Source organism: Hemicordylus capensis, chromosome 2 (genome assembly GCF_027244095.1).
Source record: "Hemicordylus capensis ecotype Gifberg chromosome 2, rHemCap1.1.pri, whole genome shotgun sequence".
NCBI classification, from domain to species: domain Eukaryota; kingdom Metazoa; phylum Chordata; class Lepidosauria; order Squamata; family Cordylidae; genus Hemicordylus; species Hemicordylus capensis.
Genome location: NC_069658.1, coordinates 17563491 through 17577130, shown reverse-complemented (window position 1 = coordinate 17577130; position 13640 = coordinate 17563491). Strand labels below are relative to the sequence as shown.

At 46.1% G+C, this 13640-nt stretch overlaps 1 protein-coding gene across 3 annotated transcripts in view; it reads right to left on the bottom strand.

The window, feature by feature from the left end:
- Positions 1-13640, bottom strand: part of DCC (DCC netrin 1 receptor) — a 1362689-nt gene that overhangs the window by 155358 nt on the left and 1193691 nt on the right. For all 3 annotated transcript variants that reach the window (XM_053300600.1, XM_053300601.1, XM_053300602.1), the window contains exon 17: positions 11023-11261. In XM_053300600.1, the coding sequence (XP_053156575.1) occupies positions 11023-11261 (239 nt within the window). The remainder of the gene's footprint in view (positions 1-11022; positions 11262-13640) is intronic.

Sequence of the window (13640 nt, the reverse complement as noted above, 5' to 3'; positions counted from 1 at the left end):
AGCTGCCCTATTTCCATGAAGTCCTTGACTGACCTCTCCTCAATCTTTATCTCCAACCATAACAAAACCAAATTGCCTGTATCTGCTCATATCTGTTTCTCCTCAATTGCCTCTCCCTTCCTTTCCATTTATCCCACTTTCCCCCTGGTTCTCTTCCCACTGTCAAACTTTAAATTAGATTCTCCTTGGGGCAGGAGCCTGTCCATAATTTGCTTATAACAACCAAGAGGTTGGTCACATCTTATGCATAAGTTGCAACAGTCCCCCCACCTCCCCTGTATTCCACACAATGCTGTAAACTTGTTTTCCTACACAGAGGTAGGAAGCTACAATGTCTGGAGCAACATTCAAGAATAAACTGGTAACCAGTTCAGTGCTACGTGTCAGCCATGAATCCAGGTAATTTTACAACACACCACAGATTTGGACAGCTCCAAGGTGAAAGGGGTCAGGACCGTGGCTAGCTTTGAGTACAAATCTACAAGAGCTAGGTCTAGCAATGTAAGAGGGATGTTGCTCCAGCAGCTACTTGAAGCAGACTGTCAGTGTTTACATCTCCTGCCCAGGCAGAGTGAATTGCTCTTCCCTAGGGAAGCCTCTGTTTCTTAAAGATGCCTTGCCCTATTTTCTAAGTGCTAGCTCTAGCAGGACTGGGGGGCAGGAGGGCTCTGTTAGGAATGGCAGATCCCAGGAGAATTCATCTGAGTCAGAGGATTAAGGCAGGGCTGTATATTTGGGCCATAGTGAAGGTGCTGGCTTGGGTTCCTCTGATTCTTCTAGTGTGTGGGGCCCTGATGGTGAAAGGTCATCTGGACCTTGGGTCATAAGGTCTTCCCATCCAGTCCCATCCCTGAACTGTCCACCTTGTCCTCCAGTTTGGGGTGGGTTCATGGATCAAGGGTCATAACATGCCTTGTGCATGCTATTTTAAGTTAGCAAAATCAAGCACGCAAGCCCCCATCAAGCAATATCCATATCATCTTGCTTGGTTTCTATGTAGCTTTAAAAGGGTATTACACAAATTAAAGGAGGCAGATTAGTCCACAAATGGCTCTTAGCCATGATAGTTCAATGGAATTTCTAGATTCAGACACAATATGGCACTGAATAGTAGTTGCAGATGGGGGGCACACCAGGGGAGGGCTGTTGTCAGGGATCTGTGGGCTTTGGGGGCAACATCTGTCTGGCTGAGAAAAGAGGCTGGATTAGCTGGCCCTTGGGCCTGATCCAGCAGGGCTCTTAACATAAGAACAGCCCTGCCAGATCAGGCCCAAGGCCCATCTAGTCCAGCATCCTGTTGCATACAGTGGCCCACCAGATGCCACTGGAAGCCTACAGGCAGGAGTTGCGGGCATGCCCTCTCTCCTCCTGTTACTCCCTTCTTATACTCTTAACATTTAGACTGGTGTTGGGTCATCATATTTCACAATCCTGTACAAGCTGTGACTTACTAAGCTAAACACAGCCCATCAGCCATAAATGGTAGCCTTCCAGAGCATAAATAAATACATTGTGATTCTTTATCTGGGAGAACCACCACCACTGCCTGCACTGGTAAGCCCCCCAAACTTTCCTCCCCTATTTCATGACCATGAAGATCACCAAAATGCCCCCTCCCACTTTTACAGCATGTGAAGGGGGCATTTCAGCACAGCTTTAATTAAAAGTCTGTTGCACTACATGTCCTTTAAGGGGGAGGGAACCAATAGGAAAATGCCTTAGTGGACTATTTGGTTTGCATCATTTTTTTTAAAAAAAATATTTTGGTGGGGGACGTCATATGAAATATTCAAGAGGGACTTCCAGCTCTTTATCACTCTTTATCGAAGGGGATATTTAAAAATCCTTGACAGAACTGAGCAAAATGCTTATTTACTTGTCCTTCTCCAACAAGGGCATTCTGAACTCTGTTGTTCGTACATATTTAATCAGGTGGTCAAAAACACTTCAGCTCCCTCTTGGGTAAATATGTACTTACGCTCCTATAAAGGAGTTCTAATTTTAATACCTTGGGTTTCTGTGTGCCTCGGCTTGGTTAAGTGTGTGTTCTGTTTACCTGTCTTATTGAGGAAATCCATTATTCATCTTATTGAAAACAGTCTGTTAAAACAGGTAAATAAACAAGAACTAATGTATGTAGAGGGAGTCTACTTTTTGTTTAAGTTTGTATTAACAAACCACTTAAGCATGGTTTATCTTACTATTTGTGACAGAAAACAGGGAGGTGCTTCACACGATCGGTGTGACGTGCTGGAGGGGCAGGGGCGTAACTATAATAGGGCAAGGGGAGACAGTTGTCTGGGGGACCATTTCCTTCCCCCCCCCCGAGGCAAGTTGCATGACTGACTCTCCCAGCCGCACACCCACTCAGGCTTCTTTTAGTTGTATTAATCCTCTGAAATTGATGTGAGTGTTAAGGCCTGGAGCTACCAGAACAGCCTGTCTTCCTCTAGTACCATTAAATGACTTGCATCGTCCACAATTTACAAAACCTTTTAAAAAATAATGTAGGATGATGTTCTATTGTGGCACATAGGGGATATATATATAAATAAATTTTACTATGCTTTTTGTTATCACTATTCAGCCTCCTTTAAGACTTCTTTACTTCATGAGCTGAGCTTCAGTGAGTGAGGGGGGGCATTTTAAAATCTTGTCTCTGGGCCCACTTCAACCTTGCTACACCCCTGTGGAGGGGGTTCTGTGGGAAGAGAGGGCTTAGCCCGCTCTCCCCGCAGACGATCAAGAGGCAGCCCTGGGTGGCTGGATTGGCTGCCCACACGACTGCTGGCTCCATCACGGAGCCAGCAGGGGCTGCGGGGATCAGGGGCTGCATGGCCCCCGGAAGCTCCAAGATGCCCTGCGCGAGTGTGGAGGGCATCCTGGAGAGATCCCCGAGCCCGGGAAGCTGCTTGCAGCCTCCTGGTTGGGGGGTCTACCCGTTTGTCTCCCCGCACCGCGGCAACACACGAGCAAAAATATGTTAACAGAGTGCTCACTCCGCTAACCTCGTCTAAGGGGAGGGGTAATTAAGTGGGCTAGCCACCTTGGGAGCAATGGGCTCACCTGCGAACCTGGTGGTTCTCATGATCCCCGGGAAGCGGGCTAAACTCCCCTAGCCTGCTTTTCGGTGATTGTGAGAATAGCTTCAGAGTTTGAGGGAAACAGTAGCAAAACGGCAACCATCACAGAATGTTATCACTTCTGTAGCTTTAGAACAGGGGCGGGGAACCTTGGCCCTCCAGCTGCTGTTGAACTACAACTCCCACCATCCCCCGCCACAATATGGGAGTTGAAGTTCAACAACAGCTGGAGGGCCAAGGTTCTCCACCCCTGCTTTAGAAGATTATGGGGCTGCTGTGTACATAGTTGGGTCTTGGGAAATAATACCCACATCCTCTGTGGCTCTTGAGTATTTTGTGGGTCCATGATGGCACTGGGGGGGGGGGGAGGATGAAAGAATGGGAATAAATAATAGGCTTGTTCACACAATTGTCTGAATCTAGGTTCAATGTGGGTTACCAACATAAGTGTGATTGTGTGCACCCAGGCCAAGGTGGGAATCTTGGGCCATAAGCCACTTTGGCATGGGTTCACAGAATCAATTTGTTGTTAGTAGCCCACATTAAACCTAGATTCAAATGACTGTGTGAACAGCCTGTAGGGGTGACTAAACCATTGCAACACGGCTTAGCTCAGGGGTAGGCAACCTTGGCTCTCCAGCTCTTGTTGAATGACAACTTCCATCACAGTAGTTGGAGAGCAAGGTTGCCTACCCTGGCTTAGTTTCTCTCTTTTAAAAAATTCCTTCTACTTAGCTTGAAATGTTAAAGTTGTTTATGTGTGTAACTGTTTGAATATCTTAAGACAAAAGTCCCATTCACATGTTTTATTGAGTACATGTAGAGGCTGTTCTCACACGCAGCCAAGCCCAGGCTTGGCTAAGCATGAGAACTGCTGGGATCGCACCCAATCCTGGCGGCGCTTCGGCGGCAAACCCACCTATGGAGCCAGCCTCTTAAATAAGGTTAAGGGAGCAAGCCACGGTTTTTGTTTTTTTTTAATCATGTGCAGCTCTGGCTGCTTTTAGCCAGTGCTGTAGCAGTGGTGTGCAGCTGGCCATCGCTGTGGGGATCTCCACAATGCTGCACGGTGCATTATGGGATTTCCCAGAGCTGATATGATGTGTCCTGCCCCACCCACCCCCACCGACCCTCCGCGCTGCCAGAGCCAGCAACAGAATATCTGGGCGTGCGATTCGTGTGCCCAGTAACAGAGCACCAATCACCTGTGGGGGAGGTAAACTTTTCTAGCCTTTCTCCCCGTGGGCCCTCAAGCCCTTCTCTCTGCTCACGAGAAAGGGCCCGTACAATCTATGCACAGTGTATTCATGTACAGATCTGTATGCATGTAACGTTATTCACATGTTATGTTCGATGCACGTACAGCAGTAGACCAGGAGTTCCCAACCTGTGGTCCTCCAGATGTTGATGAACTACAACTCCCATCACCCCCAACCATAATATATCGTAACTGGGGGTGATGGGAGTTGTAGTTCAGCAACCTCTGGAGGACCACAGGTTGGGAACACGTGCAGTAGACTGCTCAACTGTTTCCTGCATTTGAAGGGACCTATACCCAGGTTCGCTTTTAAAATGAACAGTCCTCAGAAACATGTGCATGTGCACAGATACCTCAAGGCATGCACAACATAAAGTCTGAATAGGACTAAAGAGTTTTAAAAGTTAGTAAATAAATATAGAACAAACTGATGGAGCAACACTGAACTATTTTTCACCCTACCAAGAGATCACACATGCCCAGAGCACGGTGTGGGTGGGGAACTGCAACATTTCATAAACACAGAAAATGATATTTTGTGCCTGTACAAAATACCAAGGTCTGTGGACAAACATAAGAGGTGCTGTTTGCTTCCATGAACGGCAAGTTCATTTGTTTGAACTGTTTGTTTGATGGCCTTGCTTGATACAAAACATTAGCATTTCAGTGGTCCCAAATACTCTTTGAGGAAAGCATCCTTTTGAGGTGGAATAGAGTGACTGGCTCGTGATTTCCACAACACTCTATGAACTGAATTTCACAAGGTTAATGCTAAATTTCAAGCCTGTTTTCGATTTGGCACTGAGGTTTTTATGGAGTTAGAACTCCACGGAAAGTATGAAACATGCCATGAAGCAAGTATCAAAGGTTATGCAAATATCAGATGCTCCAACCATCTCTATCATTGTCTCTATTTTGTCTTTTGAGAAGATGCTTTTTACAAACATTGCTAGTGTCCACATGCATATGAAGATTGTTCTTTTTATCGAAGCTTTTGGTCGAGTGGCCAAAAGGTTTCTACGATATAGCTCTCTTTTTAGGATATAGCTGTGTTTGTTTTATTTTGAGGTTGGTTTTATTGAAATTTTATGATTGTTTTTATCTTTTTGTTAATCACCTTGGGGTCTTAGGACAAAGGGCAGGATAAACATATGTATAATAAATAAATAAATATCCAGTAGAGTTTTGGGGGGTTTCACTTCCTTGCCCCAGTTTTGCAGAAGTCGTAAGTCTGGGATGAGGGGATAGATCTCAATTCTGGGTAATAGGAATGTATGTGCCTGCATGGGGACACTAAATGCCAATTCATATGCTTTCCTAGCACTCCTCCCCTCACAATTGCCTATCCAGACAGGAAATGTTGCTGACGGTGTCTTGACTCTGCTGAAAAGGGTCAGATCCATTGGGAGATTAAACATTCTTAGTTTTAAAAAAAGGAAAAGGAAATGATCTTGGCCAGCTTACTAACATTATGCTTCAAATGTCAATGTAGGGCCAGGTATTTGGAAAGAGCCAAGACACCCCTTCAGTATCTCAGCCCCATTCACAAGCACTAAAATCAAGAGGGTTATTTGGGTGAATTGGCTAAGCCTATGACCTTGGATAATTATATACCACTTTCCAACAGTCCCCAATGCAGGGCCCTCTCCTATCCAACAGCTGTACCCAGCTAATGAACAAGGTAGGACAAAAAGCCCTCTGACTCAGCTGCTGCTTAGCACACGATCATGGATGGCACCTCCGACCTTGTTTTTAATGGACAGATGTTCAAATATTGGGAGCTCGCACAGCACCTGAACTAGGGCAGTAAGTTTCTCCTGTCCTATTCTTGATCGTGTGAACTAGCCTAGCAAATAAGATGGTTCCCTATCCCAAAAGGGCTCATAATCTAAAAACAAATACATAGTAGACAGCAGCAACAACCACTGGAGGGATGCTGTGCTGGGGCTGGATAGGGGCAGTTGCTCTCCCCTGGCAAAATGTAAGAGAGACACCATTTTGAAAGTGCTTCTTTGCTCAGTTAGCAGAGTAACTTGGGATAACTAAGTTAATGGGTGTAGTTGGGGGGATGTTGTTCTGAAGGGGTCTGCTGGGAAATAAATGTGACAGCTACCAAGGATCCTCCACAAAACAACCTCTGACAGTCTCCCCCCACAAAGGGTAAGCCATCGGGTCAATTTCACTCTTCTGCACCAAATTTTGAGCAAAAATGGTCTTTAGGGACCTTTAGGCTAAGCATTAACAGTAGAGCAAATAAACAGAAGTTTGAGAAAAGGCTTCACAGGCTAGGCCTGTGCAGGTTTGTTTTCAAAAATTTGGATTTTATCCAAAATTGCCCCAAATCAGTAAAATCCAAATCCATTTTTTAAAAAAAGATTGCTGAAGTCATAATTAATTCCAAAATATCAAAATTAATTTTGGAAATAGTTTGAAATTTTGGAATTAGCAAATTCTATGGGGGGGAAATTCAACTCTAGGGGGAGAAATCAGGATTTCCCCCCATAGAATTGAATGGGGACCACAAAATATCACCGCTTGGTCCTAGAGCCTTGAAACGGGCCACACATGTGGGGAAGGAGGCTAGGGTGCCCTGCAGCGAATTTGGTCAATCTGCTGCTTTTTGGTGAATTCTACAGAGTCCTGACTCCTGACCTCCTTCCCCATATGCATGGAAAATCTGAAGGCTCTAGGACCAACCGGTGATTTTTGGTGATTTTATTTTGATTTCCCCATTGACTAGGGATGTGCACAGAACTACACCGGATGGCTTGATGGGGGGGTACACTTTAAGGGCGGAGGAAGGTTCACTTACCCCTCCCTCCACTTTCCCCCTGCCAGTGCCCGGTATTTCCCAAGTCCTACGGGGCAGCAGCATACTTCCCTGCCACCCCGTTCGCTATTCGGCTGGAAGTGGCTGGAAGTAGCTGGTGCGCATCGTGAATGCGAGCGCGCATGTCGGCGTGTGGGCGTTTGCGATGTGCACGCACTCATGGGTGCATGCATGCCAGCTACTTCCAGCCATTTCTGGCTGAAGAGCGAACGGGGCAGCAGGGAAGTAGGACTTGAGAAATACCGTAGGACTTGAGAAATGATCCGTAGGATTTGAGAAATACCAGGCACCGGCGGGGGGAAAGCAGAGGGAGGGGTAAGTGTACCCTCCCCCACCCTTAAAGTGCGACACCCACCCACCCCAGCTGCCTTTGAACCGCCCAGTTCTTGAACCTGTTCGGAGGCCCATAAAAGAGCCTCTGAACAGATTTGTGCACATCCCTACCATTGACCACTATGAGTGAAAATCTGATTTTAAGTCAGAATTTGGATTTGGATTCTGAATCCTATCTGATATTGCCAGAGCTCATAGAATCTGAATCTGATATTGTCAAATTTGGATTGGGTCAAATCTGAATCTGAATTTTCTGAACCTGCACAGGCCTATTTAAGGCAATGATCTTTAGTGTCAGGACAGTGTGTTACAAGTACACAAGAGTGGCCCCATTTTCACTGGTGAAATGAGCCAACGTAGTGCAGCAGTTCGAGTGCTCGACTATAAATCCTACTGGATGACCTTTGACCAGTCACTCTCCCTTAGACTGACCTGCCTCACAGGATTGTTATGTGGAACATTTTCAGCCCCACAACTGCCCAAAGCCTCCCCCTGCATTTTCTGCCTACAACTGGGGTGGCACAATATGGGGGGAAGAATCTCACTTCAACCCTGAGCAGCTCCTGCTCGAACAGCAGGTAGAGGCTGTGGCCAGAAGTGCCTTTGCCCAGTGTTGGCTGGTCTGCCAGTTCCAGCCCTATCTCGACCAGCAGGCCCTGGCAACAGTAACTGGTGCCCTCATCATCTCTCGTCTGGATTACTGTAATGAGCTCTACCTGGGGTTGCCTTTGAAGACAACCCGGAAGCTTCAGTTGGTCCAGAATGTGGTGGCCCACCTGTTTATGGGCGCTAGAAGATAAGATAGTGTGACAACTCTCTTGCGGTTGCTGCATCGGTTACCTATTTGCTTCTGGGCCCAATTCAAAGTGCTGGTTCTCACCTTTAAAACTGTTCAAGGCTTAGCACCTGTTTACCTTCAGGGATACCTCTCTGGCTTGTCATGTCCCATCCTGTGAGATCTTCTCAGATTGCCCTTCTTTCTGTCCCTGGTCTCAGAGAGGTCCATAGTACTAGGGCCCGTGGAAGGGCTTTCTCTGTTGCTGCCCACCTACTCTAGAACTCTCTCCCACCACCGCCAGATTTGGTTTGCCTCCTCCCTTTCAGCTCTTAAAACCTTATTGAAGACATTTCTTTTCCGCCAGGCATTTTCCCTTTAAATTTTTCTTTTCTTTCTTTTTAAAAATCTCAGATGCTGTTCTTGCTTTGTACACCACCCCGGGTCTGTGGATTGGGTGGTATATGAAATATTTTAATGAAAAAATAAATAAACAAACCCTAAATAAATCAATAGTACCATCCACCTATGCCCTTCTAGTGTTGAAAAGTAGCATTTAAGGCCCAGCCAGATGCCTCATAACTTGCTTCAGGAAGGAGGGGGAACTGTCAGAAATGCATTGGCTGTGCAACTCATGTGTTTCCTGCTTTGTCAACTCTTGGCAAGTGTAGTGATGGGAAGGATTTGAGGGAGGACTAGGCCTCACTTAGAGCAACTGCTGGGAGGGTGGGCCTTTCCTAATAAAGGGGGAAACCCAGGGAAATCAAAACAGAAGGAGCAATCCAGAGGACTGGGAGGGAGCTACACTCACAGCCACTAGCAGCAGAAGAAAAAGCTTTGTTCTGTTTGTTTGTTCTGTCCCAAGAGTGCCCTGAGGAAGCAGCTGGCTGAGAAGCTGCTGGGGAAATGGGAAGGCCACAGCCTGGAGGCTGGAGACAGCAGAAAGATCCTTGCCTGTGAGTAATAATATAGGGACGAGTTGTTAAATGTGTGAGGGAAGTTATTTTCCGTTATTGTATTGCTTGAATCTGAGTTGCCTAGTCAATGAAAACTTCTCTCTCTTACAATCTACTTTATGAAGAGACAATCTATATAATTATTTCTCTTAGCTGGACAGCCGGATGCATGGCAGACCAGATGTGTGGCAGACCGGAAGCGGAAGAGTGGGCAGTGAGGCAGCGGTGCCGACTCCGATGGGGAGGCAGTGGCGGACCCAGCCACGATGGGGAGGCAGCAGCTACAGGCCTGGATGTGATGGGGAGCTGGCCGTGGTGATGGGAAGGTGGCAGCGGCTGGCAAGGCGGCGACAGCATGCCCAGCTGCGGTGGTGAGGCGGCGGGGATTTCGGGCCCGGCTGCGGTGGCAAGGCGGCAGCGAGGTGAGGAGGTTGCTGGGCTGCCAGGAAGAGGAGACCGCCCAGGAGTGGACTAGCTGGCTTTAAAGCTGGCCCAAAACCATGGGGGGGGGAAGGACTGGGAACGATGGGGAACAGACTGGGGCAGAAGAGAGTGGGGAAGCCGCAGGGAGAGAAAGTGCTGGAGTAGGAGATGGGAGGCAGCGCCACCAGGGCAAAATAATGGCGGCCTGTGGGTGAAGCCAGCGTTGGGCGGGGGGCATGGCTGGCCCCAACTAGTGCACAGATGCTCTGTGCAGGGTCAGCTAGTTGTTCTTATTGCCTACTCTTGTTTTTCTTTTAATCTAATAATAAACCCTTGTTGTTGAAGTGTACTACGTTTTCTGTCTGCCTTAGTCACATGCCTCTGGAGGTCTAGGAATGCTCAGTCCCTTCTAGGGAGGGTTTTGCCACTTGTGGAGAGGGTGGCTTGTTCCACTTTATAATAAAGTGGATGGTAGCAGCCTACTGTGAACCCCTTACAGTCAAGGATTCACCCCAGGGAACTCCCCCCCGCTTTGGCTCTGGCAGGAGCTATGACAGCAAGTATGTTGTGGGGGTGACTGTATAGATGGAAGCTGTAAGTTCTGCTTTGTGTTATATCATACTGCCAATGATAGAGCATCTGCTTTGCATGCAGAAGGTTGCGATTCAATCCCTGGCATCTCTAGGGAGGGCTCTTGCCTGAAACCTTGGAGATCCACTGCCAGTCAGAGTAGATCAGAGCTGTATAGCTTCAACCGTCCTGCAGATGTTGGCTTATGACTCCCACATTCCCTAGTCTAATGAGGCTGTGGATTATGAAACTGTAGTCCAAAAACTACAGGCGATGTTGTTCTGCCTTGGTATAGACAATACTGAGTTAGATGGATCAAAAGTCTGACTCCTTTGTTCAACCTCCTGTGTTCTTAATTTAGTTGCCAGCAGCTGATGCAGCTTGCTGCTTTTTAAAATATTGTTAGATGTGATCATCCACAGAGTTTGAAGTTACTGAACTGATCCACACCCACATGGCTTTATTAATGCTGAATTATCAAGTGCTCCTACACAATTCACAGGGTCAATAGTAAACAATTCCCTGCTGTCCTGAACTCTGAATACGTACTACCCTGCTCTCATGAAGACACATCGAAACTACTGTTGAGCAAAGTATGAACACACACAGAGAAGCATGGTTATAAGCAACTAAGGATGGCACCAACATTACAAAAAGGTGAAATCTGAAGTGAATTTCAGGATGCTTCTAAGGAGAAAGACAAGAGAATTTGCAAGGGAATCTGAATATACAGTATTTACACAAGAGAAGTGAAATTTTGCAGGGGGGGTCGGCACATCCTTACAAAGTCTCACCTTGTACTTAGCACTTGTAGAATAGCTGGTTCTCCATCGGACGGTGTAAAATCGAACTTCTGTTGTCTTTTGGTTCTTGGGGACAGAGTTGTCTGCCCAGCTGACCCTCACGGCATCATGGGTTAACGCAACAGCCTGGACACCTACTGGTGGGAGCATGGGGGTGGAGATATCTGGGACTGAGGTAGGGAAATCATCAAGCAAAGGATAAAAATCAACTTCTAATGGGTCAATGGGATCTGGGTCACAAAAGCCACCAAAATGAGCATACCACAAATTAAAATAAAGAAAAGCATAATTTAAAAAAAAATCAAAACGGCCGCCAGTGAGATACACGTCACAATGAGTTAAAAGTATGGCAACGAGGATGACAGGGGGAGAACATGAGAAGAACAAAAAAAGAGCCATTAATTTAAAAATTAAAACAAAACATACATGAGCAACAATTAAATCACATTACTATGCTCAAACACGCTTTAGATGTGTATTCGGATATATCATGGTTTTTGCTTTCTTTGCTCTCAGTGAAGTTACGATGCTTGGTTTGTCATCAGAATGATTTAGATGCCTTTACAATGAAACACATGAATGATGCATTCCTTTAAAAATTCCTCCAAAGTACAAAAGAAGCTGCTATTCTGAAAGCCTCATTTTGTAAGAGGAGCACTCTCTCCAGCATGTGTGGGAGTCACCTGTATTCCTCGCTTTTGAAAACTCCCAACGTTTTCTTCTTTAAATACTGTTTGAAAGAATACCAGCTGCTTAAATATTTTCGGTGTGCAAAACAGAGTGGGATTATAATATTTGCTGGAATGAGGGAGGAATCCAAATTGCTTGTCTTGTTTGCTCTCATCATTGGGAGTGTTGAAAAGTGCTTCTGGTTATGGTGCTTTCATTGGCGGACATCCTAAATAGTGATCATAATGAATAAAGTTGTGCTAGTGCAAGAAGATCATGCAACTGAGCTAAACAAAAACCCAACCCAGAGATTTTTGCAACTGTGCAAATCTTCCATTTAAAACAAATGAAACATGCCACAGTCGTAAGCATGCTTGTGGTAGTGCAACACTAGTCTGGAATGCAAGTTCCAGCCTTGCTGCAAGTAGCTAGTGCAACAGCTTTGCACTACTGCAACATCCTTCCACAAGCACTTTGTTAGAACATGAGGTCATTCACACATATGAAAACTGTGTACTACCCGGGTTTGAGAGCTGCGTGTGCTCCCAATTTTGGGTTGTGTGGAAGCAAGGTAAGAGGAAAAGCTGGGTAGAAGTGATTGTGTGAAAGCAAGGGAGGAGGAAAAGCTACCCAGGTTTTCCTCCTAATTTGCTTCCACACAATCACTTCTACCCAGATTTTTCTCTTGCCTTGCTTCCACACAACCCAAAATTGGGAGCACACACAGTTCCCAAACTCGGGGAGCATGGGTGATCTTTCCCATGATCCTGTCTCTGGGGGAAGCTCCAAATATTCTGAGGGGCCTACCCACAGGCCTGCTGCCACTCTGCCCCTGCCCTGCTGCTGTCCTGCCTCCGCCCCCCACACCGACCTTTGCCATTTTTGCCACCATTTGTGCAGCTGGGATGTGTGTGTGTGTGTGGTGGGGGGGGGGGTGAGACAAGCAGGCCTCTCCCATGGTTGTGGCAGCAGCGGAAACAGTGACTGGTGGGCCTGTCCTTCTGGGCACACCTGTGCAGTGGAGTATTGATTGTCGCAAGCCAGTGGGGCTGCGAAAATGGCAAAAATTGGTGCAACAGGGAGGCAGCAGGCTTCTAGCAGATTTTATTTTATTTTATTTTTAAAAAAATTAAGGGAGGGCCTCGCAGCGGTGGAGGGGGCTCCAAAGCCCTTCAGGACCAGGCTCCAAAATGACCTAGGTGTTCCACTGATGGGTAGAACACAGTTTTTGCACGTGTGAATGACTTCTATATCTGATATATTCCAGCATTCCCAGAGTACATTATGGGAAAAGGCTTGCATTCAGAATCGTATCTGAAACTTAATCAAACCTTTATCAAGAGCTCCCATCTCAATGTATTTTAAATCCAGGCCTTTTAAATATTACACTTCAGGATATAGGGCTGGATCCAAAGGTTCCCTTTCTCTGATGGAAGGATTCTTCCATTGATTGAAGGAGAGCATCCAGAGAATGCTCCCTTTACTGGAGGCAGGGAGCCATTGGATCCAGTCCACAATCATTAGGAACTGTGAATGAATACTATTAAAATGATGCCCTAATGCCAAATAAGGAGAGCTGCATTGATTCCAAGGCACATGGATAGCATTCTGAACACTTCCTGACTTTTGGCAGTGTGAAATACTGTAATTTTGAACCCTTTTTATGTTTTTCACCAGTTCTTTGTGGTTCTTGATGTATTTTTGAAAGGGTGGTTTACATTGCCCCCGCATTAAATCCTGTGATAGCAAATTCCATAATTATACAGTTCTGGCTTAAGCAGCTTAGATGTCACATCTTTATAAGTTAAATCAAAGCACAAATATTTGCAAAGCTTCCTAGTTGAGAACTGGTCTAGTCCATCCGCTTTATGTGTGCATACACTTCTTTTTAAAAAGATAAATCAAACCTTAAAACCAATTTAGTTTTGATATTTTTCAAG